Below are 23,069 nucleotides of genomic sequence, written 5' to 3'. Positions count from 1 at the left end.
GGTCTACAGCCTCGATTTCTGTCGCTGAAGCTCATTCTCTGCGTTGTCGTCGATCCGAAGGACTGCCCTTCCCCAGGATTTGTGATTCTCTGCGTCTTTCAATGCTTGCGGCACAGCTTCGACACCTCGATATTCTTCTTTGTAGATCACAGGCTGGATCTTGCCACTATCCACTAATTTCATGAAGCCGTCCCACACATTGTTTGTTCTTTGGGGATCGTGTCTGCCATCTTCACCAAAGCGCTGTGTACGATTAGCATCGGACACTTAATATATAACGTAACTCACATAGCCGTGCACCATTGCACTCTTCAACAGTATACGATTCGCTCTCACGTTCTCCATCTTCCCTCCTCTCGCTGCAAATCCCACGACTACAACCCTCCCTCTGTACTTCAAACACTTGATTCCACTCTCAACAGCACCAATGCTGTCATACACCACCTCCACGCCCTGATTTTCTGGTGTCAGATCTCTGACTTTGTCCTCCCATTTGTCGTCGTGGTAGTCAACAACAGCGTCTGCACCAATCCTCCTCACAACATCCGCCTTTTCTGCATCTCCAACGACAGCGATCACCTTCGCCCCCAGTGCTTTTGCGATTTGCACAGCCATGACGCCCAACCCTCCACTCGCACCCAAAACCAGTACCACTTCTCCTCTCTTGACATTCGCAACGTCGACTAGGGCGCCATAACTCACAGCACCGCTTGCACCGACTGCACAAGCCTCAGCATTATTCCACTGCTGCGGAACGTACCGCACGCTCGCTTCGTCGACACAGATCTCCTCGGCAAAAGAGCCGAGGCCGCCTCCAAACACACGCTTGCCGGGCTTAAATGAAGAGCTGGGAGATGCTGAGATGACGATGCCGGAGAACTCAGTGCCCAGTACGAACGGGGGTTGCACATGGCGTTTGTTGTTCTGATGCAAACCTTGGGCGTACAGGAGGTCAACGTGCGTGACTGCTGCGTGAGTAATTTTGATATAAAGAGCCTTCTGTGAATGAGGCTTGGGGGATGGTACATCCTTCGGTGTTACACTTCCAAGATCCTGTGGATGATGAGTACTTGACGTTGCATCTGGAAGACTTCGCCTCACTGTGACGAACTTGTCAATCTGAATGGCCTTCATGGCATGCAATGTGCGAGCGTTACCGGCGACTCGTAGTCTGATCGTATGCGACCTGAAATGTTAACTGCAGGAGACTGCGAGGTAATGGTTGATGGATTGGTATGCAAGGCGGGAGTTCGACTATGGTGGGGTTCCTCGTGCCTCGGTAACTCAAAGCCCACGCCCCTAGAAGGTTTCGTCAAGTTCGATTCTTGCTCATCCTGTCGGTTGCGCTTGGGATCGCACAATGGCTTTGAGCTTACCAGCTTGGATTGTATGCGCCGCTGGACGCAGATAGCATGCCATCGTAGAATGCGTTGGTGTCGACGCCCATTTCTGTTGGCAAAATGTCCAAAAGATCCTCAAACTCCATCATGTCAATATCGAAGTTGAACGCAGATGTCGCATCATTTGACAGCGGAACTTCGGGATTGGCGGATAGGGAGTGTGGCAGAAGTTCAGCCTCGCCAATTGCTGCATTATCTAGGCCCTTAAAAAGTGGAGGAATTTGAGATGACGCAGCTTGAGAAGTGGGCCATGCGTCGGTGCTGCCGCGGGCAGCTTCCACCTTCTTGTTGTATTCTTGCAGCAACGAGGTCAACACTCGCACACCGTGGTTGGCTACTGCACTGGTTGGAAAGGAGGCAAGGTAGACGACAGCTCGTCTGACGCAGGCAAGGTACTCCTGAGCTTCTGCGTTGATCTCACTTCGATGGAATAGGTCCAGGATGAGGCAGATGCCAGCTGTGATGGAGAATGCTTGCTCAACCCAGAATTGCGGCTCGTCCGGCTCCCGCTTCGGATACAGCGAGAGTACATGTCTTGCAGCAGTCGCGCAAGCCCAACGGCTGTACGTGTAGCGGACGTCCTTGAAGCTTTTGTTCAAAAAACTTTGGTGAATCATGATGATCTTATGGCTGCATGATGCTTCATGTAGCCTTCGCGCCCAACTGACCCACTTGGGCCAATGAGGCTGAAGAGGCATCCGATGTGACAGGCACTTGGGGATCTTCTCGGCATAGTTCGATCGCAATTCACCATCCCACTTCAAGATCAAGTTGTACCTTGACGTTTCATCCAAATCTTCGGCTTCGAGCATGGCGTCTCCAAACCGAAGGAGCAAGTAGGCATACTCAAAGAAGTAGTTGCCCACCACAGCAAAGGTTGGTGTACCTTCCTCAACAGGCAAGACAGTTTCCTCGTCGAATATGGCTGGCTTCGACGTCGTGAAATGTTTTCGTTGTATGTTGTGTCCCTGGAAGGGCTGGGAACTCGAGCTCAACCATTCCTGAGTTGCGGCAGCGTACCATATGCGACGCCCAATTTCCCTCTTAATGAATGCCTCTCTCTGTTCCTCGTCAAGGTACGGTAACCTCTCATCGTCTGGGTGGGGACCAATTCGATGTAGATTGAGACCTCTTGCAATGACCATAGCTACGCTCTGCAGCGCGGCCCATTGGTTTGACGAGCCTACAAGATGCTCGAAACCGTGCAAGTTCATGATTGCTTGTACGGACGCCAGATGATACCGCGATGTGTAGTCACCAAGGTTAAGAGATGTGACGGTCGCAGCCCCCCATAGCCTTGACAGACGGACCTTTTCCTCAATCGAGAAGCCCCACTCAAGAGAGACACCTTCTGGTGAGCCTATAAGGCCTGCAGACAAAATCGAGAAGATGAGGCCTGTCCATCGCCAGTCCACAGTTGTCAAGTCGATCTTGCCAGAGGGGTTTGATGCTTTTCGTATTTCCTTCTTCAAGGTTGGGCCATGATACAGACCACCACCCCAGTAAGTCAAGAACTGTTCATGATATTCCACCATGACTAGTATCTTCTCCGTTGAAGGTAGGAGTGATTGCATCTGCACGGTTTCTACAGCTCTTGCAGCTGGCGAAAAGCAACTGGTAGAGTTCGTGGCAGTTCCCATCCTTTCGAAGAACGATGTTTCTTTAGGCCGCATGTTCTTGGACTCTTGGTCCAATAGAGGTACTGTTGAGACATCTTTTTCTGAAGTTAGTGCTCCAATGGTAATCTCTGGGTATCGATGGGCTCCTGCCGATAGAGCTTCCGGTCCTACAGCTGAGAGTGGGCCAGCCAATAAAGTTCCAGATCGGAAGTGTGAGGGTAACGTTTGATCGCGAGATCGTGATGGGGTTTGTATATCTACAGATGTGGTTAGCAAAGATCCACACGCTCGACAACCAGCATTATGGTCCTTTTTCACGTTGCACCGAGAGCGAGTTTTCTCGCAAAGCACGTTGTGATCTCTGAAGCAGACTTCCCTTTCGGGTAAGGCTCGCAGGTGGTCTTTGATCATCTCCCCGAGCAGCGAGCTCCTCCGTTTGAGAGGCTCTACCAAAAGATTCTGGAACATGTCGGGCCGAATGAAAGGTGAACGTACCAGGTGTCAAGGCTGGCAGTTTGAGCTGTTCAGCAGCTGGGAAGGAGGGTGGAGTATCGTGTGAGGAAGCAGTCTCGCTACTTGCAGGCCATGATGCGGTAGGCGAAGATCTCCTCGGATACTTACGATGCACAGCTGGATCATAACCACCAGCCCACACCGTGCTACACAAATGGCCCTCGTTGTTCTGCACGCACCGACTGCAAGGTGCCTTCCCTGTCTTGCTTCGATCACACTTTTGCCGACGCTGGCTGCAGCGCGTGCAAGTTTGGCGCTGCTTAGGCATGTCGCTTAAGATCCTAGTACTGTTCCGGACGAGGCGGCCGCTGTCGTACTGAATGTCCACCTCACAAGCGTGCGGGGGAGGTCTGGGGGGCTCAGGTTCTGAATCAATGGTACAATTTCCACATCCGCTGAACTGAGATCCGTCCACTCGACACGTTGTCCGATGGATGGGAGATGCGCAAGTAATGAGTTGTCCTCATGCGTCAACGTGGGCATCAAGGAGGGTTTGTCTGAATTGTACGATCGTACATCGATCGGGGCACGTGTTAAAATCAGCTCGTCCGCCGCGCAAGCGCGTTCCTAGGACGCCGATCGATCCTGCAGTCTTCCTGGAAATTCGCACGCAACGCGTCCACAAGGCCTGTGGTTCCTCTGTGTCGGCCGAAGGCAATCGTAGAGTGTATGATGCGGACTGAGAGCAGGGCTAAGAGAAAGAAACTGTCAATGCGCTAGCGCCCCAAGCCGAGACGGACCGCGAGCGCCACCGCGACAATAAGGCTCCCGAATGCGAACACGGAGATTTTGATCCTTAAGAATCATCACAGCTTGGATTTGATTCTGAGAACTCTAGAGACGGACTAACGTAATGGCGTAGACATCCATGGATGTTTCGTGGCTGCCAATCAAAATCTTAAGAAGTCGCCTCCACCATCTCCCGAAACTCAACAGCTTGCGAAAAACCCGCCCAGAGCGAACAGACCATGCCCTATCGACGAAGATACCATTCATCCTCCCATTCGCGCACAAGATGGGCGTTGAGGCGCAGATGGTGAGGACACTCGGAATGATGAGTGACCGAGTGAATATTTCGAGGCTCTTTGTAGCTTGCAAGACACTCCCAGCAGAACTCGTGCCTGCATCTCGTACCTACAGACGATGCGATTAGTGTTCATTCCCTGCAATTGGACTTAAGGCCTACAAGTCATATGGTCGCAGCCATTGATCTTCTCGATGGGGCGTTTGCAGCCTGGGCAGTGCTTGGCTTTCTCCTTCAGATACTTCTTGGTCGCTTCCTCTTCTTGTTTGTGGGCCGTCTTCTTCTTCCTATCCATCATCAGTTTCAATCAGCCTTCGACTCATGGATTTGGACATACATCTGCTCATATTGTTTGCAGGTCACCCCCTTGTGCCATGGCACATTGTGCTTCACGCAATGCGTCTGCTTGCACTGCACACATTCGAACTTGCCTGTACCTGGAGCGATCTGCTGACCCGACTTGCATCCTTTCATAATGCACCAGTACCAGCCCGGCATCGCTTCGAGCTCAGCTTTGATATGGAACTTCTTGTATTGGCGGTAAATTACCGAAGGTGCAAAGTCTCGAATATCTTCGATTCTCAGACGTACAGCGCACGTCGGGCAGTTGATGTCATCCCATGTCTTGTCCGAGAAGGACGTGCTAATACATTTCCGGAGACAGCTGCTGCACACATCGACATCGTGAGTGCAGCGTGCCGTTGGCGGCTCGAGAGGAAAGTGAGAAAGTGAGCGACTATTAGCGCAGACCGCACACTCTTTCCTTGATCGTGATCTCCGACGACGATAGTCTGTGAGTGATTCTTGAGACCTAGGTCTTGAGTTAAAAGACCCAGACACATTGTCGTTGCGGAGATCAGCGGATTGGGCCTCGTCATGGTGATACCCTTTGTCCGGTGTGGTATGGCTCCGACGTGATGTTTTGGGAATTTGTGGCGCCTGCTGCCCTGTTCGGCGATTTGCTGAGGTCTTATACCCAGACCAAGTCTTTTGATGCCTCGAAGTCGGCTTGATGTTCTGGGATTCCGCTCGATGCGAAACAGTCCGCCGTCGCCGTCTCGGCGCATTCTGCGCACTTGCGGTATCATCGTCCAATTGTGCATTAGGTCTGGTATGCTCATATGGTATCGCACGAGTTGTTTGAAAGCGCGCTCGTGATGAGACTGCATGTCGACTCGATGACTGTCCCATTGTGCCAGGAAGGGGAGCGATGGTGCAGTCTACCAACCCAAACGTTGGTCCAGTGTCTCGCGATAGGGCGTTTCCCATGCGGGGTTATGAACCAGTCAGCGCGCTGATTGGGTATAGCTACAGGAAGGCTGACGATTTGCAAAAGAGGGCACCAGGCTGAACCGCGGGATGTGACTTCGTTGAGTTGGGGAGCACAGTGTACGCAATTGTGCTCACTATCTATACAGCCCCCACCCCTCATATTCATTACCGTAGCAGTCTAGCTCTCCTGCATCTTCAGCGGCAGGCTTCCTGACAACTGTTATTTCGCCAGGCCAATAACCCTCAACTTCTGGATCAGTCTCACCCATAGCCAGCAGATTGTTGAATACAGCCTTTCTCTCTCTTCGAAATTTCCCGACCTCTGCGACGACATCGAGCTGTGGCTGCGCTGCACATTCGACCCTTCTCGGTTGAGGCGGGACAGGGTAATGCACAGCCAGCTCAAGACCCTCCATCGCTGCCAATGGCAATCCACGACCGGATTCTCTTCTAGGAATGCCACACTCTTCGTCATCAAAGAAGGAGAAGTCGTGTGTTGCCGCTTCCCAGAAAGCTTCCGAGTCAGCGTCTTCGGTCGATGACTTTGTGGGATACGCCCTCCAGCTAGTGGAGATCTTTTTGTGTTGTACCTGAGGCGGAGCCATCTCAAATATGATGCGCTTCAGTGCGAAGAGTCCGCGTGCATATTCTCGCTCTGCGACATTGCGGCTGCGCCCAGGAGGTAGCCTGTAGGTATGCTTAGCACGCTGTTTGGCAATCGATGCCTCTTCAGCAGCATCCTTGATGTATTGTATGAGGCGATGTATGAGGTCGGGATCATTCGTCGATGTTGGTACATCAACCAAGACTAGGGTGTGAACTTTAGGGAGCATGCCTGGATGTAACCTGTTCTCTCGCGACTGCCGAAGCCCAAGCCTGGCTCTACGGTCCTCCACGAAATGGGTAGAGTCATGTCGCGACCTTCTACCTGTGATTTCATTCGAGATGGAATTGCGTGAACTTGATAGCATTGGCGAAAGTGCTGACACGTGGTCGGGCGTCGAGTCTCCCCTCGAAAACGGTCTTTGATTCTCATTGCCTGGCAGGAGTGGGCTGGCAGGCGACATCAGTGAATCCAGAAATAAAGGCTCTGGTGCGTAAGCAGCACCTCGTTTGACTTCTCGTGGCTCTGAGGTAACTTCAACTGAAGGCGTCCGTGTGACATTGCCCGATCTTCGCTTGACCAGTGGCATCTCGGATGGGAAAGACCCAGGCAACTCTACGGGAAAGGCTGGGCTTCCAGGAAGCTCGAAGATGACGTTCTCTGTCGAGCCAAGTTCAAGAATCGGTATGGGCTGCCGGATGTCTTCAAGTTCAGTCGGTATCTGATTCTGGTGTGTTTCGAGTTCGTGCGCATTTGTTGGTGTACATCTGCCCGGATCTCCGCCGAGCTCAGCACGCGACGAGGGCAGGGCTTCTGTCGGTGCATCCTCAGTAACGATCTGGTAGTTGACTCTCAGGTACTTCATTTTTGCAGCTGCAAACTCGGATAATACCGGGGTCATCTTCGCAACGCCTGGAAGATCCATACTGTCTTCACCGTTCTCGTTGACCAAAGTACGCTGCACAGAACTCGTCAGCACTGCAGGCAATACTCCCACATCAAGGACACGGAGGCGTTTTGACCGCAGTAGCCCAGATATTCCTTCCACTGTTATCGAGGTCCTCGAAAGATACAGATGCGTGACCCCCATATCTCTACTTTCTTCGATGGCTAGACTACCAGCAAAGCCTCTGGTCAACCTTTGGCGAAGATGACCGACCAGATCTTCCGATTCGTGATCATCGATATCACCGCTTAACCTGCCGTGCTCTACTGGAGGCAAGGGAGCTCGAGTTACGTGCTCTGGAATAGGTTTTTCCTTCAGACAGTGTTCCAGCAGTAGTCTAGCACTCGCATCGGTCAGATAATTGCCACTCACGTTCAGACTTCTGACGCGCGTCCCTATGGAGGTTGAAACAACAGAAAAGTCAGCGTCTTTCAGTCCCAGGTCCTCTAGGTTGAGAACTCGTAGACTACGAAGATGTTTGAGCTTGCTGAGAACCACTTCAGATCGAGCAGCTGGCGTTCTCGACAAGTCCAAGGATATGAGGTCCGGGAAATGGGGCAGAGCTTCTGCAAGTCCTGTAGAAGTTGCGTTCGTACAGCCTGAAGCATCAAGCAAGCGCAGGCCAAACACTGGAAAGGCAGCCCGGCAGTGAGCGTTCCACCACGGGCTAGCATGTCGCAACGTTAGAAGCGCTGCGTGGTCAAAGAAGGGCAGTCCGTTGATCATAAGACACTGCAGATGAGGCAATCTTTCGAGGCAGTCTCGTAACCACTCAGAGTGAGGGCCTCCATAGATCTCGGCGTGGGCTGGTGGGAGTTGGAGAGTGTGAGTCAAGTCGCGCACGAAAGATCGTGCGTATGGCAAAGTGCGTTTGAAGCGGGTCAGAGCAACTGTCGTAGTTCAGCATTCGCGTTAAATTCAGAAGCATTCAACAGCTTACCATAAACTGTGTCGTTCTCCACACCAAAATGTGATGCGGGACTACCCCAAAGGTGCGGTGTAAAGATCTCGTGCCATTTCTTGCATACAAGAGCTGCAGCGCAATTGGCGTCCGAGGAGAGATATGGTGCAACTAGTGTCCACGGATCTGTTTGAATTGCACTTTCGTACGATGGTAGTAGATCATCCATGTTCGTGCATAGAGGTGTTAAGCCGGGAAGGGGGCCGCGCTCATGGGTGATATCGACTTTGATCAGTCGTACAACGTTGTCGCGGTCGTGTAGGAAACATCCCTTCCACAACCGAGTAATGCGCAAAGAAGTGAATACCAAGACCCGTATGTGGCAGTGTCATGAATTGTGCCAATTAGCAAGGGCGATGATGTCGGTCAAGCTGACCGCGCTAGGAGCCGCTCTAACCGGACTTGCTCACAGGCAACAACGCCTTACGCCCTCAACACAACTCATTGATCGGTTTGATCGGTTTGATCGTACATTGGGATTATGTTGCGCATAACACCGACGCCTTTAATCTGCTCGACGGAATTGATATTGACGTTAAGATTCGGCTGAATCTCAAGTTGCAAGCAGAAATCCCTTCTTGCCCCCGGATGTAGCTTTGGCATTGGACTCAGTACTCCTGCCTTGAGCTTGACAGATCCTCATTATTTCTTCTCTACCTCAGCATCCTCTCCTCTCGTTATTCCTTTGTTCTCATTCTCCGCTATCGCCCCTTGAAACCGCTTACTGTTTCCCTCCAGCCCCGCCATCATGTCTTCAGACAAGCCCGGGACCGTCATCTCGAATACCTCTCTGATAGCGGTGTATTCGTAGTAGCCACATCGCGCGATCGGTACTGGCTACGTTAGCAATCTACACACCAGATCACAAATACCTCATCTTACCAGTCTTCTGTGTGTCGATCTTGCCGTTCGTCAACACCCTCTCATCGATATGAATCCCCACGACCCTGCCAATGACGACATCCACCGAGCCTACCGGCGGCGCACCAGGTAGTCGCAGTGTCGTATAGTGTTCGCACTCAAATCTCACAGGACTATCCCTCACCATGGGAATCTTCCTCTTCTCGCCTTTGACGTAAATCTCATTGAGCGTACTATCCACCTTCGCTAACCCAGCTCTCTCGAATTCATCGACGCCATACTCGGTCTGTTCAGCAGTGATGTTGACAGCCTTGCGCAGATCGTAGGTAGCCAGATTCCAGCAGAATTTCCCGGTGGCTTCAGTATTCCTGACCGTATCCTTTTGTCGTGCAGTGGGCGTCTGGTTGGCACTGAACATCACGTAGGGTGGGTCGAATGTGAGGTTGTTGAATTGGGAGTATGGTGCTAAGTTTGCTTGTCCGGTTGGAGAGAGTGTCGAGATCCAGCCGATTGGGCGAGGGACCACACAGCCCTAATGAGGTCAACTTCGTGTTCTTGATCGGAGAACTGACAAAAGCAGGAGCTTGATATCAATTGCAGATGATGCATACTTTGAATGGATCATGGGGCAGACCGTGCTCATCTATGCCGGGTCGATAGAACATTATGACCGATCTTGCTTCAAGCTGAGTTTGATGGTTTGGCTAACAAACTGTGTCAATCAACTGTCGAGGTTTCGATGCCTACATATATGGCTGTCTGTCCCAAATAGCGATGCTCAGCTATCATGGCGGGGAACAACAGCGTCGGCAACTCTAGACGGGACACTAGATCCTGACGCCATGTTCACGCTAATGCACATGGCCATGTGGAGAAGCGGTTACCGGTAAACCCGAGGTACACCACAAAACATTCACAATCGAGTTCTGATCAAAGCGGAACAGGGGTTACAACACACAAACAATCAACTGCCCTGGTTCAATTTGAAAGGGGGAAGACATACACTTGCAATTGGCTGGCGAACTTGACATTCCAAATCACAGCTTCGCAACGACGCCCCTGTCTACCTACCCGTCAACCCTCGGCCTTGACTCGGACATCCATGTGAGACCACAACGATGGCGGAAACGATCCTCATAACAGGTGTTTCACCCGGCTTAACTTAGGGCTGGCATTCCTACACCACTACGCCTCGCAGACACCGCCTCCATCAATCATCGCCCTCGACACCGCTCAACTACCATCCAACTTCTCCAAATATGAAAACATATCGTTCTCTCAGGTCGGCATTGCCTCTGATTCCAAGGTTAAGGTTCTGGTCATTAAGCACGTTCACAACCCCCATCAACCCCCTAGTCCATCACGCCGGGATCCGTGGCCTCATCCCCTCAATCGTGCGCTCTCAACGTGGCAACGTCGCAGCTGCCGAAACGCTTGGAGTAATGGACCATTCCACGTTCACCACAACCTTTGAAGTTAATACCTGGGGCACATTCAACGTCATCACATCATTCTTACCTTCCCTCAATCTCGCTACAAATGCTAAGTTTGTGATCCTAAGCTCGCGGGTGGGCAGCGTGGAAGCGAACACAGCGGGCGCTGGGTATGCGTATCGGGCTAGCAAGGCGGCGCTGAATGCGGTAGTGAAGAGTTTCGTGATCGACCTGCCGGAGGTGGCGTTTCTGTTGCTGCATCCTGGGAAGGTGGAGACGGGGCTTGTGGAGTGGAAATAGGAGGGGGCTATTAGTTCTGAGGAGAGTATGAAAGATTGTCTGAAGGTCATTGAGGGGTTCGAGAGGCAGAATAGTGGGAGTCTACTCGATCGGTTTGGAGTGACCGTTCCGTGGTGATTTGCAAATGAGAACAGCGATAGTGATAGCTACGGTGCACTAGAGGGGTAGACTAGAGAGCCATATAGATCAGAAGAGTGGTCTGAAAGAACCAAATCTGGAGTCATCGTTCATATCGTGGGTACTACGTCTTCCTCCACTTTTATTAGCCTTGTCCGTCTGAGACGAGCAATACCGTACGCGCACATGTGTCTGAGATCAGCACGAAGCACATGACACAATGCCTACCATTCGTGTCGCCGAAAAGCCCTACTTCGTATAGGTTTTGATTGAGTTGACCAGAAATTGCACCTCGTCAAAGGCAGAAGGAGTCTTAGCAACATAGTTGCTGCGCGAGGCGACCCCTGTCTTTGCGCGGCACTGGGTGTGGTCTTCCCAAGCTTTAACACCTGCGAACTCCCCACAGAAGGTGGTGTTGAAGATCTATGAATGATCAGTGCATGCATTGACGCGGGGTATTTGAAACGTACAATCTTCGAGTCTCGATGAAGTTGAAGGAGCTGAGGGAGTTGCCCACGTCGAGCTTCTTGCCGAGCCTAAAAGCCTGAGCCCTGGGTGATGCTCAAGGAGAGACGAGTGAAGCAGTGCCATGGCTGCTGTATCCTAGTGTGTATGGCAGGGGCGGTGGTGAAGCAGAGAAAGGAAGTTCACCTCAACCTCACGTATGTCTTGAAGTTGAGGTGAAGACAACTAAGTGCATCGCCGTCCGTGCGCTGTTGTTTGGCGAAGAACTGTTGGGACTCAGAAACAAGTGAAGGTATATTCGTTAGTAGGACCAGTGGCATTATACTTCGTAAATCCTTGAAAGGCTTCATGCTGCGCGGGAACGTCACTCGTAGGATCATCTCCGCACTCAGCGGTGACCCAGGTTCTTGGACGATCGCCTTCCAGCCTTGCGGGCAGTGCTTGGCTATGACAGCTGTCACCCGGTGCGATCAAAGTCTAACGGCAGCTCTGGATGCTTGACTGTGCTCTTCCTTTCTGTCACTGTTTCCAAACCTGCCTGCGCGTTCTCCTGCTCCCTGGCCCCAAAGCTGGTGATCTTGCCAGCAACTGTAAGGCTACCCTCGACGCCCTTTACCAGGCCATCTAGCGCTGAAAATATATCGCCCTGGCTTCGCTCTCTCGCCTCACTCAGTATGGCGTCTCCAGGCTGGCCCTTGCCTTTACCCTTCTTCTTGCCAGGTATCTCAACTCCTTCTATCCGTAGCATCAAGCCCTGGTCCAGCGCGCTTTCGTCGAATGATGGTGCTGTCCGTGTCGAGGCGTTCGTGATCTGCCATGAAGACGATAGTGACTGCGCGTCTACTACCGTCCGTCCGTCCGCAGCTACATCGACTATGAGGTAGTGCTCTCTGACTCCCGGTATAGGAGGCGGCAGGGGAGACTCGACTGGCGAATCGTGCCCTGAATCTTCCTCGCCCACCTGATCTGGGTCATCGTTCCCTTGTAGAGTATCATGCGGCAAGTACTGTGCATCGTCCAGGCCCATGCCGCGCATTGACGCAGCAGTCACAATGACTGGATCATCATCCGCAAACACATAATGTACATATGGATGGTAATGTTCGCATGAGGTCGAGTCCTCTACGAGTGCAAAGAACGGTCTGAAATTCGGTGGAGGGAGGAGGGTCTGCTCGGAGCTAGGTTCAGGGTAAGGAATGTCATCGTCGACTGCTGCCTCTTCAAGCTGTGGGTACTGTTCTTCTGGTAATTTTTCAGCGGGGGGGTCTTCAAACGGCAAGGCTGGCGATCTCGGTGAGTTTGCAGAGCGTAGTGGCGGAGGCGACTTGGATAGACTTGGGGTGTTGAACATGGTAATGAGGCATTGATGGATCGTGTGCGGCTGGAACAGCTCGAGTTGAGCTCCAAGTAGTGATCGGCAACAATTGGTCCGTGCGCACAGATCGATTGACATGTGAACGCTCTACAAGTCTGGCGCGAACATTCCCACCTAAAACTTTGTCCTACGGGTATCTTCCAAACGCCTTAAACCATGGGAATTCGCATGAACGCCATAAAAGCAGTCGCGCTGTTGCAAGCCCAAATCTACTCCTTCCCATTCCATTTGAAGCCAAGTGAGGCTGTATATGATGTCTTTTGTGTAGTCCTGTCGCGGTGTCGTTCCACTTGAGGCGTCTCGATTATATGCTGTCTGGCAGCTGCGTAGGCTGATCTGCCCCGGCGGAGGTGGCGTCTTGACCCTTGGACTTGAAAGCTATTCCAGATGTCAGTGATTGTCGCACAGAGCTGAATATCCCAAGTAGTACTCACGCTGACGGCACATGGGGCACTTCTCTTGCGAACTTTCTTGCTTGAGCCACGAGAGAATGCAGTGCTTCTATGGATTAGCTGCAGTCTTGTGCAATGGCCAGCAGTTGCATACCATGTGGAAAGAGTGATTACATTCGCCGAGAACTAGAGAGTGTTAGCACACTCATAACATGAAAAAGAGGCAACATACGCAGCGGACACTCGTCGCCAGGGAACTTGCACTTGGAGCAGGTGCTGTCATAGGGATTGCGGCAGATACCACAAACATCGTCGTCAGGCATGTCCCAGCACCAGGCTGCCACCGCATTCCACTCCCTGATTGTGACCTTCATAGCGGTTTGTCGTTACTGGATGTTGTTGCCGGCGCATTCAAAGTGGGACGAAAACAGACCGTGGCGGCTCAACCGCGGCAGAAGCGCCTGTCAAGCTTGTCAAGCTGCTGGACCCTTGCTCGAGCTGCTCCACAGCCTTCCCCACACAGCACCGTACACAATGCCGAGTTCGGCTGACGACATTCGGGCTAGAGACCGATGAAGCTATCCCAGGCCGCTGCGATGAGATGAGCAGCTATCGGAGGCACAGATACAGCTGACGATGCTGACTGAGGATTGAAGCGGGCGGGTGAATGCATGATCCAGCTGGCCGGAGGAAGTTGCAACGGGCGTTGCTGGAGCTTCCTCTAGCCCCGAACTTAATTCGTGCCCTCAATCGCACAATTGATAGAGAGACGAGAGCTCCTCCCTGGCCTCCGAACGCTCTCCACTCTTCCAGACTCCGGAAGCTGGTAGCCCGCGATAGTCTGCAGCTTCTCGTACCAACATGTTGTCCCAACTCCACAACTTCCGCAGCACCCTGCGGCCGCTCTCTGCATTATCCTGCTCTCGTACCTTTGCGACGAGCAGAGCTGCCATGTCCCAATATGGCCTCAAGACGTACCTTATCAGCCCGGCTGAGCTCGATTCAGCACTCAAGGAGAACGTTAACAGCAAGCTATCGACTGCACCCAAGATCGTGCCTCTGTGCGCATCATGGTTCCTTCCCAACGACGGCCGCAGCGGCAGAGAGACATTCCTAGCTGAGCGCATTCCTTGCGCACAGTTCTTCGACCTTGACGCTGTCAAAGACGCTCACTCGCTGTTCCCTCATATGCTGCCATCAGTAGAAGATTTCGCTGTTGCTATGCGCAAGCTGGGCATTCGGAGGCACGATAGCGTAGTTGTCTACGACAGCAAGGAGCTGGGCATTTTCTCTGCTCCTCGCGTTGGCTGGACTCTGCTAGCATTCGGCCACCCAAACGTACACGTTCTGAACAACTTCCGCAAGTGGGTAGAGGAGGGGTATCCTACGGAGAGCGGGGAACCCAAGGCCGTCGACGAGGTCGATTACCCTGTGCCCGAGCTCGATAAGGCTAAGGTTGTTGTATTCGAGGAGGTTCGCGAGATCGCCAAGGAGCAAGGACTGGAAGGCGCGGAGGAAGTACAAATCCTCGACGCCCGAAGTCTTGGCCGCTGGAAGGGAGTCGACCCAGAACCACGAGAGGGTAAGCTTCAACTCTGATAGCTTGACTGAGCGTCTTTACTAACAGCCCCAGGTCTCTCATCAGGACACATTCCGCACTCGATCTCTGTTCCCGTCAGCGACCTTCTTGATGCCGACAGCAAGACGCTCTTGTCAGCCGAGAAGCTTCGGGAGGTCTTCAAGTCCAAAAACGTTGACTCCTCCAAGCCCATCATTGCCAGTTGCGGTACTGGTGTGACAGCTGCGGTCATTGACGCGGCTTTAACTGAAGCTGGCTTCCCAACTGAGCAACGAAGACTGTATGATGGTAGCTGGACTGAGTGGGCACAGCGGGTAAAGTCTAACGAGCGTCTGATCCGTAAGTCTGAGTAGGAGGGCACCAGGAACATTGGCTACGTCTTTACTTTATCTGGCAGATTGATACCCATCGCGTATGAGCAGCAACCGGAATCGCGTTGCACTATTTAGCAGATAGCCCAATCATCGAACATGTTAGCAGTGTTTCGCCTTCGTACCAGCCTCAACTGCTTTGCAAAAACATACACATACTACCCCGTCTCCATCAGACGGTTTCTGGGCTCATCATTTAGTAGTAGGAAAATTGCAAGTATTCTGACGGTGTATTACTTGCTCTCGAGTGAGGCGACACATTTCGTTGAGCCACGTTCCTGTGTCGTGCAAGCGACGTTTTCGAACACTTTTCCATGGAAAAAGCACACCGACGTACGCAGTTCAATTGCCATACCGCGTATGAGCAATAGGCCCTGAATGTGAAACACATATCTGGGTATGGGCTGATATGCATTTGTTCAAAGTGCTGAGTTGAGACTGAGGGACGCTTTGTCCTGCATTTCCACGCACAGACGATTAACAAGAACATGTCCTACCAGTGCTATGAATAGCCATGATAACAACGACATATTGTACGGACGAGCAGTATCAGACACACATGTCCCGACTCTTGTCCAGTGTACAGAACCGCATCCAGCTCATACACCACCTTCAATATGCACTCCCTTCAAACCATCTTTGCTCTTTGCATACTCGCACTAGCATCCGCCACTCCAGTTGTTGAGAGTGGAAGAACTTCACATATATACCAATCAAGGCATCGGCGTCTTGGTGATCATCACTTTGCTTAGCCTCATCATCAGTTCTCCCATCATCTCAACCTTACTTGACAACAAAGTCACCATCGATTGACGAACGTCATCCTTTCCGTCCCTATCACTTCAGCAAGCCCGACTAGGACACCACGACGGCTTCCTGTAACGAACTCATCCAAGCACGCAACGCTCCGAATGTAGCGACGTCCTCAAATCCCGTGACGGCCTTTAACTCAAAGGCGAACTCGGAGGAATGTACACGTGAACCGGCCCGAACTGGATCGGGACAGGCAAGTACATCCGCCCGGCCATGAAGACCTGCTAAGGCCTCTTCTTAGACTTCAAGTTCAACTGGTGAAGCCGCGTCATTAGAAGCGATCCTTGCTGCAGTTACACGTGTATATTGGAAGCCGAAGTAGTATGGAGAGAAGTTGAGAGACTTAGGCGACAGCCAACAAAGTCAACCAAGCGCCGAGCCGATGATGAGATAAGAACAACGAAGCCTACAGGCGATTGCGAGCGTACAAGAAGGAAGGCAAGCACGGGGTGAAGACGAGTTGGCTACGTGAGAGGAGTCAAGCAGCTGCATCAAAGACCCCAGACAGCCTGCTTATCGACTGTAGTTTACCAGCTCAAAGTAAAGCCCTTAGAGCTTCGAAAGTCCAAAATGCTGGAAAGCCAGCCCAGTTGCCACTGCGCTGATGCCAGCACACAGCAACAGCCGAGTGTTCGACTTCATCTCATCCTGCTTCGCTAATAGCCACCCCGGTGCGCTCTCGTCGATAGTCCGCACCGCCATATAGCCTAGCTTAGGTGCCTTCACAGAAGCTGTAGCCAGCTTCTTGACTTGAACTTCGTAGAGCATCGGGGCCAAATAGGTCGCGAGTACCCTGCCGAGTAACGTGTCGTACGAGTTCACTCCAGTCGCTTTGCCGGAAAGCTCGGCGAAGGCTTTTGCTCGATCGTATCGCTCTTTCTGATATTCAGCGAACATGGAGGTGATCTCTTCTTTGGTGGGATGACGGTTGGGGTTGGCGTTCAACTCGCGATTCAGGATATTTTAGAGCACTGTTGCATCCTCGATTGCGATATTCGCGCCAATACCCAAATCTGCAGTCATCTAGTGCATACACGTTAGCCTGACCCAGATGCCTTGTGACGCCCTGCCCGAAGAGAACGTTCGGCTCGGCGGCTGCCATGCCGCAATCCTCGTGGTTACCCTTCATCTTACTGTCTCCAGACATGTCATTGTGTTCGCTGAAGAGCACCGATTTGTCCGAGTCCGGTACTGTACTGTGTATGGTTCGAATTTGCTGGCATGGTCCCACATCTGAGATCTGACGATGCTGTGCACGCCGTCTGCACCGATGACTCTATCGCCATCTTCCACAGTGCCGTCGGTAAGCAGAACGCGAACACCGGTGCTGGTGTGCTCGATAGTCTCTACGCTTGTTCAACCTGACGGTAGACTTGTAAGGGAAATTATCGTACAAGTGAGCTACGCAAGACTGTCGATCGAAGAGAACAGGCGCAACGCCGAAGCTAGGGCGATATTAGCATGCTCATCCTTGCGCTGATACCTGGATATTATTGGCATACAGCTGTTGGAATCGGTGCATGGTACTGCGACTACCATTGATGGTCCCATCTGACCAGCGACGATGTTCTGTGATCACCGGTGTGGTAGTCTTCAGGATATTCTGCATGAAGCCGAACTGATCGAAGATGCGCTCCGCGTTCAGCCAGAGGATGAGTGCTGCCCCTTTGACAGACTTAAGTTTGTCATGTTCCTCCAGAACGACATGGTCGATCTTCGCGAGCTGAAGAGCATGTGAGAGAGTCAAGCCTACGATGCCTGCGCCCACGATAATCGCCCGGAAAGGCTTAGATCTTGTTGTGTCTGTATCTGCCATGTTTCTGTCCGTGTCAAGCCGTGTCGACATGCGAGATGTTACTCAAGAATCGGTAGATATAAGTGTGGTGAGGGGAGGTGAACAAGGAGGAAGGAGGAAGGCAAAAGGTGAGAGGATGTAACGGAAGGCGTGCGTCAGCTGGATCCAAGTGTGCTCTTGGTGAATAGGAGAGCTTTTGTCAGACGCTCGCATTTCTTAGGCCAAGATCTGGCTTAGTGGCCTGAACGGTGAGGTCGATGAGCCAGTAACGTTGGTCCATTGCTGACGCTGCTAGCAAGATTCGCGGATGGGCGTTGATGCCTGCCAATCGAGCGCATATGCCAGATGTTAAATTTGCTGCACCGAAGTATGCGAAGATGTTGCACCATGAGCTGAAGGAAGGGCGCATTCAAGGGGAGGTCCATCAATGGAGTCATGTGGATGCAGCTGCCGGTTCAGGCGTATGTTGTGAAAGTTGCCAGGGTCTAGGATCACCAGAGCTAGCTGAATGTCTCCTGGAGGAATTCTGACGCCCAAGTAAGTCGTCACACGTTCCGGGCACCCGGTAAGCTTCTTCAGCTTGCCATGCGGTTCGTGCAATAGACACCAGTAAGAAGGACCCCACAGAGCACATCAACACCAACAGGGTGGATACGTACCTGGACAACAACATGCTCTTAAAACGAAGGCCCCACACGAAACGTAAACATTGATCAGTGTCCTCGAACGGTGACTACACCTCGTGGAGTCTTCCTACTATCTTGCTGGATAGCGTACTGCAGCAGATTGGTTGGGCAGCCTTGCGCGACCGCGCGGTCAGTGAGTGTATGAGACCGTCCTACGATCCACACAACTGCCGGCATGGCATGCCACCTAGAGGACACCAAGAGACTCGGGTGGATCGCGGCTTTCACTCGAGCGTTCGGCTAAGGTGTGGAGCGCGCGGGAAAGGGATGTGCATGGGCCTCTGCGCTAGAACCGATCGGGCACCCTTCCTCTGCACCTGCCTGCGCACGCAACCTCACCTTTGGGGAAGAGGAGTTGCTTTTCGACGACGCGCACGTCCAAACGCCCGCGCATTCTTCCTAACACTGCCCGTCGCCTTGCTATCGATGACCATACCGCTCTCTGCTTGTCTGGCGGACTTGCGATCGCGGTAGCCCCATCGGCAGATAGCACCAGTGCCGGCGGCGCGTCTTCGCGACTCACCCTAGCTGACTTTCTCAACATTCCGCAGCGTTCTACATGGCGCCTGTATCCGATACACCCACTACGCGCATACGAAGTTCCGAACGGCCACGCAGACGACACATCTCCGACTCGGTGCCCGCAAGCAAGAAGCGCAAATACGTGCCAGGTGGACCAGGAGGCGGGGGACGCTACGTGGATGACGAGGGCATAGAGACGCCCGTTGGAGGAACAGGACCAGGCGGCTACGCGTACATTGGGCCCCGCGGCCGCATCGGACGCCTCAACGCCGAGCGACAAGGCGTCGTTCTCGACGACATCGCCAGCGCGCCCTCACCCTCGTACTCCCGACCGCGACGCGAAAGGCCGCCTGCTGGACCGCGCTCCAGTTCGGCCGCTGCAGTTGCCGCCGCTGTGGCGCAAAACGACGGGTACAAGCCGCGGGAGGAGCGGAGCTGGGATGAATTCCACCCCGATCTCGACATCGATGCTGAGTTCCCGGTCTACACCGCAGACCAAATCGATGGCATAAGCCCTGCAGATTCGCTGCCTGGGACGCCTGGACAGCCATCGTTAAGTGGCCAGTATGCTGTCGATAATGGCATCTCTGCCATGCTCGATGGTCTACGCGCGCAGCAGACCCAAGATGAGGAGGCCGTCGAGAATGGGTACAGTGGCTCGGTCAGCCTCCTGGCGACTCCTAAAAGGCGACCAGGGCGGCCACCTCGTAACCGAGACTCCATGCTTGCGGGGCTGGGGTCCCCACCTCGACCACGGATACAGCCCTTGCCGACTATGAATCCGAGGGAGAAGCTGAACCTGCCCAAGCCATCTGTGCGTGAGGTTGACCCCTTCAAAGCCCACGAAGAGAGCGAAGGAGTCAAAGTCAACTACGTCGACCGGACCATGGCGAGCATCGGCTACCAGGAGAGTGAGGTCTTCGCTAGGACAGAGAACCACCTGATACGACTTCCGGAGGGCTCGATCGAGGAGGATCTAGACCTGACTTTGCAGAATGAAGCCGAGGGATCTACAACAGCAGTCGCGGTCGGCCGAGTTGAGTATGACATGGACGAGCAGGACGACATGTGGTTGGAGGCTCTGAACGTGCAGCGCAAAGCCGAAGAGGTCGAAGCCATCAAGCCTGCCATCTTCGAGGTCACCATAACGCAAATCGAGAAGGAATGGCATGCTCTGGAAAAGCGTAAGTTGTAAATATTCTTGCAGCCTCTGAACATGACACTGACGAAATGAAGGCATCCCAAAACCGAATCCAAAGCCACCGCAGACACATCGACCGCGATCTAGTAGCGCAGCCGCGGTCAACGGAGAGCCTGCAGGACAAGGGGAGGAGCAAGACACCAAGTGTGCAATTTGCGACGACGGCGACTGCGAGAACACCAACGCCATAGTATTCTGCGATGGTTGTGACTTGGCGGTTCATCAGGAATGCTATGGTGTGCCTTTTATCCCAGAAGGACAATGGCTTTGTAGGCGCTGTCAACTAGTGGGCCGTGGCACCCCTGCTAGTGAGCTCCCGGTACGTTCTTGCCTTGCCCTTCGTCAAAGAACACACTAACTCTCATAGGGCTGCATATTCTGTCCGAATGGGGACGGCGCATTCAAGCAGACGACAGCTATGAAATGGGCTCATCTTCTGTGTGCGATGTGGATCCCTGAAGTTTCACTCGGCAACGTAACCTTCCAGGAGCCGGTACAAGATGTCGAGAAGGTTCCAAAGACACGCTGGAAGCTGGTAAGTTGCGCCCGTATATAACTCTGGTAGAGCTGACAATCATCGTAGTCTTGCTATATTTGTAAGCAGAAGATGGGAGCGTGCATCCAGTGCGGCCACAAGTCATGCTTCGAGGCATTCCATGTGACCTGTGCACGCAAGGCTCGGCTATGTCTGCGAATGAAGTCATCTCAATCCTCGAATCCTCAAGACTCCACAGTACTTAAGGCGTACTGCGATCGACACACCCCCTCGGATTGGAGGCGCGAGTATGACGTCGAGGGAGCAATTGCAGACGCGAAGGCCTTCTATCGACACACGATGCGCAATATTCGCTGGCCCGATAGCCAAGCATACGCGCTATCAATTGGCTCGACTCATGCAGCGCACGCTATCGACGACGAAGATGATGGCGTGCCTGGCAGTAACAAGCGCAAGCGCGGGCAGCCGACCAAGTCCTGGAGACTGCCCTCAGGAGCACCAGTGGTGCCTCAGGCTGTCTATCACAACGTCGAGAATGCCTTGATCAAGTTCAATGTTCGCAAACGTAAGGAGTTTGTGCAAGAGGCTTGCAAGTATTGGACATTGAAGCGTGAGGCACGACGCGGCGCTGCCTTGCTCAAACGTCTGCAGCTCCAGATGGAGGCTTTCTCGTCCATGGAGATTACTCGTCGTAACTTTGCGGGTATGGGCGCGGCGGGTCGGCCTCGTCTGCAGCGACGCATCGAGTTCGCAGAGCGCCTTGAAGATGACATGGAACAAATCCGCGTCCTTTGTCATGGTATCAAGGAGCGTGAGGCTATGAAGCTGGACGACATCATGATTCTCAAGAACATCCTGGACTGCGTGTACTTCCCCATACCGGCCATGCTCAGACCCATCCTGAAGAGGCTTCAGAAGTAAGTACGAGGCATTTCTTCGTAAGTTGTACAACAGCTAATTAACCTCCCAGTCTTGACAGCAAGGATACTTTTGCAGAGGGCTTTAGCAGTCTTCAGAAGAAGCTTGACGAAATGACCTACACGTCTGTCCAAGCCTTCAACGACGACCTGCTTACAATGCTGAGCGCACAGATGGATCTTGCACCTATCTCCAGCACCGAAGACGCTGATGACGAGTCCACCAAGCCGACTGCTCAAGGCCTAACCTCTGATCAGAAAGAGATGAAGAAATTGGTCAGGCGCATCATCAGGAGTGCTCAACCGGCAATCGAAGACGCGATGCATAAGGAAGCGGAACTGGCCCGGGCTCCTGTGGAAAAACTTCCCGACCTCGAGGCACTTCTTCAGCAGAAGCTGCAGGGTAAGCAGGATGCTTCTTCTCTCGAAGATGCCCCTCACAAGACGATTGAGACCGATGAACCAAGTCACGAGGAGACCCTGGAGCCAATAACCAACGGAGTAGACTCAGAGCATCTCAAGAAGACAGATGATGTTCAACTTGCACCTACACCCGACGATAACGCGGCGGACGGCAACCACTCAATACACGATGAGGCCGCAGACGAGGCTGCCATTGCTGCCCAACTCGGGCAAGACACCTTGCACGTCTTCAACCGCGAACAACAAGGCGATGCAATGGAGCTGGACGCAAGGGATGCCAACAGAGGAACGGAGCCTCTTACACCGCCAAGATCTGAGAAAAACCTACTCAACCCACTTCACAATGGCGGCGTTCCCTGGTATCTAGAACCTTTCGACATCCATGGCACTACAGTCTACGAACCTATTTGGGCTGGACGCGAGGTTCTCAAAGCTATGAGCGAAGATCTTAGCGAGCTTGACGACGACGAGCTTGACGGACTCGCTGGCTCTGATCCAATCCAGCCAGACGAGGAAGCGGCTGACGACCAGGCCATCGACTTGCGCAAAGCGGCAGTACGCAAGAGGCAAAGACGGTCGCGTGCGTACAGGTGATTTACTTCTTTTTCTCATTTGCATTGTTTGACCCCGGCATGTACATTGCGGTCATGTCATGTATCACCTTTGTGCTTTGTATCATATCCCTGCTTTTGGTAGATGAGGCGCAATGGTGTTTGGCTCTTAGGCTACGGCAAGACGCCATGGAATTACCCTTGTGGGATCTGGAGTTGAGATTTGCGAAGCATTTCGGCAGCGAGTAATGGGCGATGGTTGCTGCAAATGGAGACTGGTAATTCTAGTATTTCAGCTACGATACAAACACGCACATCCCATCTTGAAGACATTCACAGATGACTTGCAAATATGGTTCGGACTTGACTGCCGACGAAACGTGCCAGTACTTCCGTGGATGGACTAGGTAGTGACGCCTTGAAAATACATGGA

General features: G+C 52.8%; 12 protein-coding genes across 12 annotated transcripts; 3 read left to right on the top strand and 9 right to left on the bottom strand.

Moving 5' to 3' along the window:
* Nucleotides 1–3: 3 nt before the first annotated feature.
* M421DRAFT_50197 (zeta-crystallin) lies at nt 4–1,134 on the bottom strand (the record flags this gene model as incomplete). Its single annotated transcript, XM_033594806.1, has 3 exons — nt 4–243; nt 289–1,053; nt 1,102–1,134. 3 exons carry the CDS (start codon nt 1,132–1,134, stop codon nt 4–6), a joined length of 1,038 nt encoding a protein of 345 aa, XP_033454299.1.
* M421DRAFT_415097 (uncharacterized protein) lies at nt 1,014–4,192 on the bottom strand. Its single transcript, XM_033590567.1, has 3 exons — nt 3,515–4,192; nt 1,102–3,276; nt 1,014–1,053 (listed from the first exon to the last, which is right to left on the bottom strand). The coding sequence occupies exons 1-2, from the start codon at nt 3,798–3,800 to the stop codon at nt 1,373–1,375; spliced, it is 2,190 nt and encodes a 729-aa protein (XP_033454298.1). The 5' UTR covers nt 3,801–4,192; the 3' UTR covers nt 1,014–1,053; nt 1,102–1,372.
* Nucleotides 4,193–4,707: 515 nt separating this feature from the next.
* On the bottom strand, nt 4,708–5,054 carry M421DRAFT_211 (uncharacterized protein; the record flags this gene model as incomplete). The annotated part of the gene is made up of 2 exons (XM_033588221.1): nt 4,708–4,843; nt 4,894–5,054. The coding sequence occupies 2 exons, from the start codon at nt 5,052–5,054 to the stop codon at nt 4,708–4,710; spliced, it is 297 nt and encodes a 98-aa protein (XP_033454297.1).
* Nucleotides 5,055–5,962: 908 nt separating this feature from the next.
* Nucleotides 5,963–8,508, bottom strand: M421DRAFT_97051 (uncharacterized protein; the record flags this gene model as incomplete). Its single annotated transcript, XM_033598457.1, has 2 exons — nt 5,963–8,268; nt 8,319–8,508. 2 exons carry the CDS (start codon nt 8,506–8,508, stop codon nt 5,963–5,965), a joined length of 2,496 nt encoding a protein of 831 aa, XP_033454296.1.
* Nucleotides 8,509–8,763: 255 nt separating this feature from the next.
* Nucleotides 8,764–9,983, bottom strand: M421DRAFT_415095 (uncharacterized protein). Its single transcript, XM_033590566.1, has 3 exons — nt 9,812–9,983; nt 9,222–9,732; nt 8,764–9,172 (listed from the first exon to the last, which is right to left on the bottom strand). Exons 1-3 carry the CDS (start codon nt 9,863–9,865, stop codon nt 8,982–8,984), a joined length of 756 nt encoding a protein of 251 aa, XP_033454295.1. The 5' UTR covers nt 9,866–9,983; the 3' UTR covers nt 8,764–8,981.
* A 153-nt stretch (nt 9,984–10,136) lies between these two features.
* Nucleotides 10,137–11,186, top strand: M421DRAFT_415094 (uncharacterized protein). Its single transcript, XM_033590565.1, has one exon. The coding sequence runs from the start codon at nt 10,460–10,462 to the stop codon at nt 10,931–10,933; it is 474 nt and encodes a 157-aa protein (XP_033454294.1). The 5' UTR covers nt 10,137–10,459; the 3' UTR covers nt 10,934–11,186.
* Nucleotides 11,187–11,972: 786 nt separating this feature from the next.
* M421DRAFT_208 (uncharacterized protein) lies at nt 11,973–12,866 on the bottom strand (the record flags this gene model as incomplete). Its single annotated transcript, XM_033588192.1, has 1 exon — nt 11,973–12,866. The coding sequence occupies one exon, from the start codon at nt 12,864–12,866 to the stop codon at nt 11,973–11,975; it is 894 nt and encodes a 297-aa protein (XP_033454293.1).
* Nucleotides 12,867–13,194: 328 nt separating this feature from the next.
* M421DRAFT_207 (RING/U-box) lies at nt 13,195–13,656 on the bottom strand (the record flags this gene model as incomplete). Its single annotated transcript, XM_033588176.1, has 4 exons — nt 13,195–13,268; nt 13,325–13,388; nt 13,437–13,468; nt 13,515–13,656. 4 exons carry the CDS (start codon nt 13,654–13,656, stop codon nt 13,195–13,197), a joined length of 312 nt encoding a protein of 103 aa, XP_033454292.1.
* A 332-nt stretch (nt 13,657–13,988) lies between these two features.
* Nucleotides 13,989–15,480, top strand: M421DRAFT_111147 (Rhodanese-like protein). Its single transcript, XM_033587203.1, has 2 exons — nt 13,989–14,864; nt 14,916–15,480. The coding sequence occupies exons 1-2, from the start codon at nt 14,144–14,146 to the stop codon at nt 15,212–15,214; spliced, it is 1,020 nt and encodes a 339-aa protein (XP_033454291.1). The 5' UTR covers nt 13,989–14,143; the 3' UTR covers nt 15,215–15,480.
* Nucleotides 15,481–16,594: 1,114 nt separating this feature from the next.
* M421DRAFT_205 (uncharacterized protein) lies at nt 16,595–16,942 on the bottom strand (the record flags this gene model as incomplete). Its single annotated transcript, XM_033588151.1, has 1 exon — nt 16,595–16,942. The coding sequence occupies one exon, from the start codon at nt 16,940–16,942 to the stop codon at nt 16,595–16,597; it is 348 nt and encodes a 115-aa protein (XP_033454290.1).
* Nucleotides 16,943–17,131: 189 nt separating this feature from the next.
* On the bottom strand, nt 17,132–18,082 carry M421DRAFT_111089 (uncharacterized protein). Its single transcript, XM_033587202.1, has 2 exons — nt 17,548–18,082; nt 17,132–17,490 (listed from the first exon to the last, which is right to left on the bottom strand). The coding sequence occupies exons 1-2, from the start codon at nt 17,889–17,891 to the stop codon at nt 17,322–17,324; spliced, it is 513 nt and encodes a 170-aa protein (XP_033454289.1). The 5' UTR covers nt 17,892–18,082; the 3' UTR covers nt 17,132–17,321.
* Nucleotides 18,083–18,850: 768 nt separating this feature from the next.
* M421DRAFT_415089 (uncharacterized protein) lies at nt 18,851–22,967 on the top strand. Its single transcript, XM_033590564.1, has 5 exons — nt 18,851–20,232; nt 20,285–20,568; nt 20,617–20,784; nt 20,833–21,662; nt 21,716–22,967. The coding sequence occupies exons 1-5, from the start codon at nt 19,086–19,088 to the stop codon at nt 22,677–22,679; spliced, it is 3,393 nt and encodes a 1,130-aa protein (XP_033454288.1). The 5' UTR covers nt 18,851–19,085; the 3' UTR covers nt 22,680–22,967.
* The last annotated feature ends 102 nt before the right edge of the window (nt 22,968–23,069 follow it).

The sequence above is a fragment of the Didymella exigua genome, assembly GCF_010094145.1.
Source record: "Didymella exigua CBS 183.55 unplaced genomic scaffold M421scaffold_1, whole genome shotgun sequence".
NCBI lineage: Eukaryota > Fungi > Ascomycota > Dothideomycetes > Pleosporales > Didymellaceae > Didymella > Didymella exigua.
Note: the sequence above shows the minus strand (reverse complement) of the source record. Positions and strands in the feature narration are given on the sequence as shown.